Source organism: Ipomoea triloba, chromosome 9, assembly GCF_003576645.1.
Source record: "Ipomoea triloba cultivar NCNSP0323 chromosome 9, ASM357664v1".
In the NCBI taxonomy this organism is placed as follows: domain Eukaryota; kingdom Viridiplantae; phylum Streptophyta; class Magnoliopsida; order Solanales; family Convolvulaceae; genus Ipomoea; species Ipomoea triloba.
In genome coordinates this window covers 17,876,569-17,878,968 of record NC_044924.1, presented here as the reverse complement: position 1 = coordinate 17,878,968, position 2,400 = coordinate 17,876,569, and the positions used below count along the sequence as shown (strand labels likewise).

Here is a 2,400-nt window from a genome sequence, read left to right as displayed (position 1 = left end):
AAAGGGATTGAATCTTTTACCTAGGGTTTATGTTGATTTGGGGATTTCTTTCTACTTGTTATTGATTGATGGCCACAATTAATTGCTAGTCTAGGAGAGGGATTCATTACAACGAAAGTTGGATGGAGACCTCGAGCCTTACCAATTTCAACCTAATTTTCCTGCTATGAAAGTAGAGGTAATTTTGGGGGCTTACAATGCTTAGGTGTTTAAGGTTATAATTGATGCATCACGACAGTGGGGCAATTTTAGCCTAATTCTCTTATTGATTACGAAAGTAGCTGAGTAGAATTCTTTTGTGCATTGCCCATATATCCCTTGGTTAATTATTCTTTCCCTAATCCTGAGTTTGTTAGAACATCAAGGTTACAATCCCCCTAATCTGGCCCATACCTTTATCATATAGTTTTCACCTTAATCAATTGCTTTCTTTTATTCCACATCATTCAGTCTTTGTTACTTGGATTCTATAAATTCATATACTCTAGTGCCTGGTAATTCACACAGTTTCGTGCCATAACACCAATCCTCAGCGGAGCGACATTACACCCTTTTTACAGTCATCATTTGTGCTCATCAGATCAATGAGGAATTGGGTGAATTGTCTTCTTCCATATCTAACACATAAAAATCAGCAGGAAAAATCAATCCATCAACTTGTACTAAAACATCCTCTAGAACCCCGACAGGATAAACATTAGATCTATTAGTAAGTTGAACAATGACACCAGTTTCTTTTAAGGCACCAACATCCAAAGACGAGTAAATAGATAAAGGCATCACATTAATTGAAGCACCTAGATCTAACATTACTTTTTCAACATTAACATTTCCAATTTTGCAAGGGATAGTGAACATACCTGGATCTTTGCATTTAGGAGGCAACTTTTTTTGTAAAACAGCTGAAACATTTTCCCCCATGCTTACCATTTCATTGCCTTTCAACTTTATTTTATTTGTGCATAACTCCTTGAGAAACTTAGCATATCGAGGAATTTGTTTAATAGCATCAAGTAAAGGAATATTTACCTCGACCTTTCGAAATGTTTCAAGTATTTCTTTTTGTTCTTCCACCTTTTTTGATTTTGCCAATCTACTAAGAAAAGGGGGAGGAATTACCAAAGTATCTGGACTTTCTTTGACAAGCTGTTGATCATTTTGGGTTGGATGAACTTCTTTTTCATTTTCTTCATCTCGGTTGTGTTTGCTTCTCACTTTAGTAGGTTCTTCCAACTCTTTTCCACTTCTCAAGGTAACTGCACTTGCATTTTGCTTTGGATTTAGAACAGTTTGCGAGGGTAACTTACCTTGAGATTCCAATCTACTCACGGTAGATGCTAGTTGGCTCATCTGATTTTCTAAATGTTGAATACTTGTTCTTGTTTCTTGCTGAAATTGTTGTGTTTGTTGTTGAAATTGTTGTGTGTTAGTGGCAAGTGACTTAACAATATCCTCTAATGACATACTTGAATTAGAAGATGGTTGTTGTGAAGCTGGAGGTTGTTGCTGAATGGGTTGTCTAGGCTGAAATTGTGGAAATTGTGGACGTGGCTTGTAACTGAAATTTGGATGATCCCTCCATCCTGGGTTATATGTATTTTAATATGGATCATAATTTCTTTGTGGTTGGCCTGGAAACCCTCCAATTGCATTAGCTTGCTCACTAGAATCATATTGAATTGTCGGACACATGTCTGTTTGGTGTCCAGTAGCAGCACATATCCCACAAGCTTTTACCTGATGCGTACCTCCTAGAGCTAACTGTTGAACAAGACTAGTTAAGTGAGATACTTGATTCTCAAGGGAAGAAATGTTCACCTCATTCACTCTTCTAGTAGGTATGTCCTGTCTGCATCCAAATTGTTGTGAATTGGCAGCCATTATTGATATCAAATCTCTAGCTTCACGAGGAGTTTTGTTCACTATAGCACCTCCACTAGCTGCATCCATCATATTTCTTTCCATGGGAAGCGATCCCTCATAAAAGTATTGAATGAGGAGCTGTTCTGAAACTCCATGTTGAGGGCAACTTGCACACAGTTGCTTGAAGCGTTCCCAGTACTCGTGGAGAATCTCTGTGTCTCTTTGCTTGATGCCACATATTTCCCTTCTAATCTCTGTGTCTCTTTGCTTGATGCCACATATTTCCCTTCTAATGCTGGCAGCTCGTGATGCTGGGAAAAACTTTTCAAGAAATAATCTTACCATTTCATCCCAAGTGTTTATTGAGCCAAGAAATAATCTTACCATTTCATCCCAAGTGTTTATTGAGCCTGAAGGAAGGTAAAATAACCAATCCTTTGCTCTATCGGCTAATGAGAATGGGAAAACACGTAATTTGATTTGATCTTCTGTCACTCTTTGCGGTTTGAAGCTCGAACACACCACGTGGAACTCCTT

General features: G+C 38.0%; 1 protein-coding gene across 1 annotated transcript; it reads right to left on the bottom strand.

Annotated features, from left to right (window-relative positions):
• Window positions 1-576: 576 nt before the first annotated feature.
• LOC116029656 lies at window positions 577-1,464 on the bottom strand. The gene has a single exon (XM_031271702.1). The coding sequence runs from the start codon at window positions 1,462-1,464 to the stop codon at window positions 577-579; it is 888 nt and encodes a 295-aa protein (XP_031127562.1).
• Window positions 1,465-2,400: the final 936 nt, after the last annotated feature.

Bases quoted from the DNA above. Each gene is read 5' to 3' on its own strand.
- LOC116029656 (XM_031271702.1), bottom strand. From the start codon at position 1,464: ATGTCATTAGAGGATATTGTTAAGTCACTTGCCACTAACACACAACAA.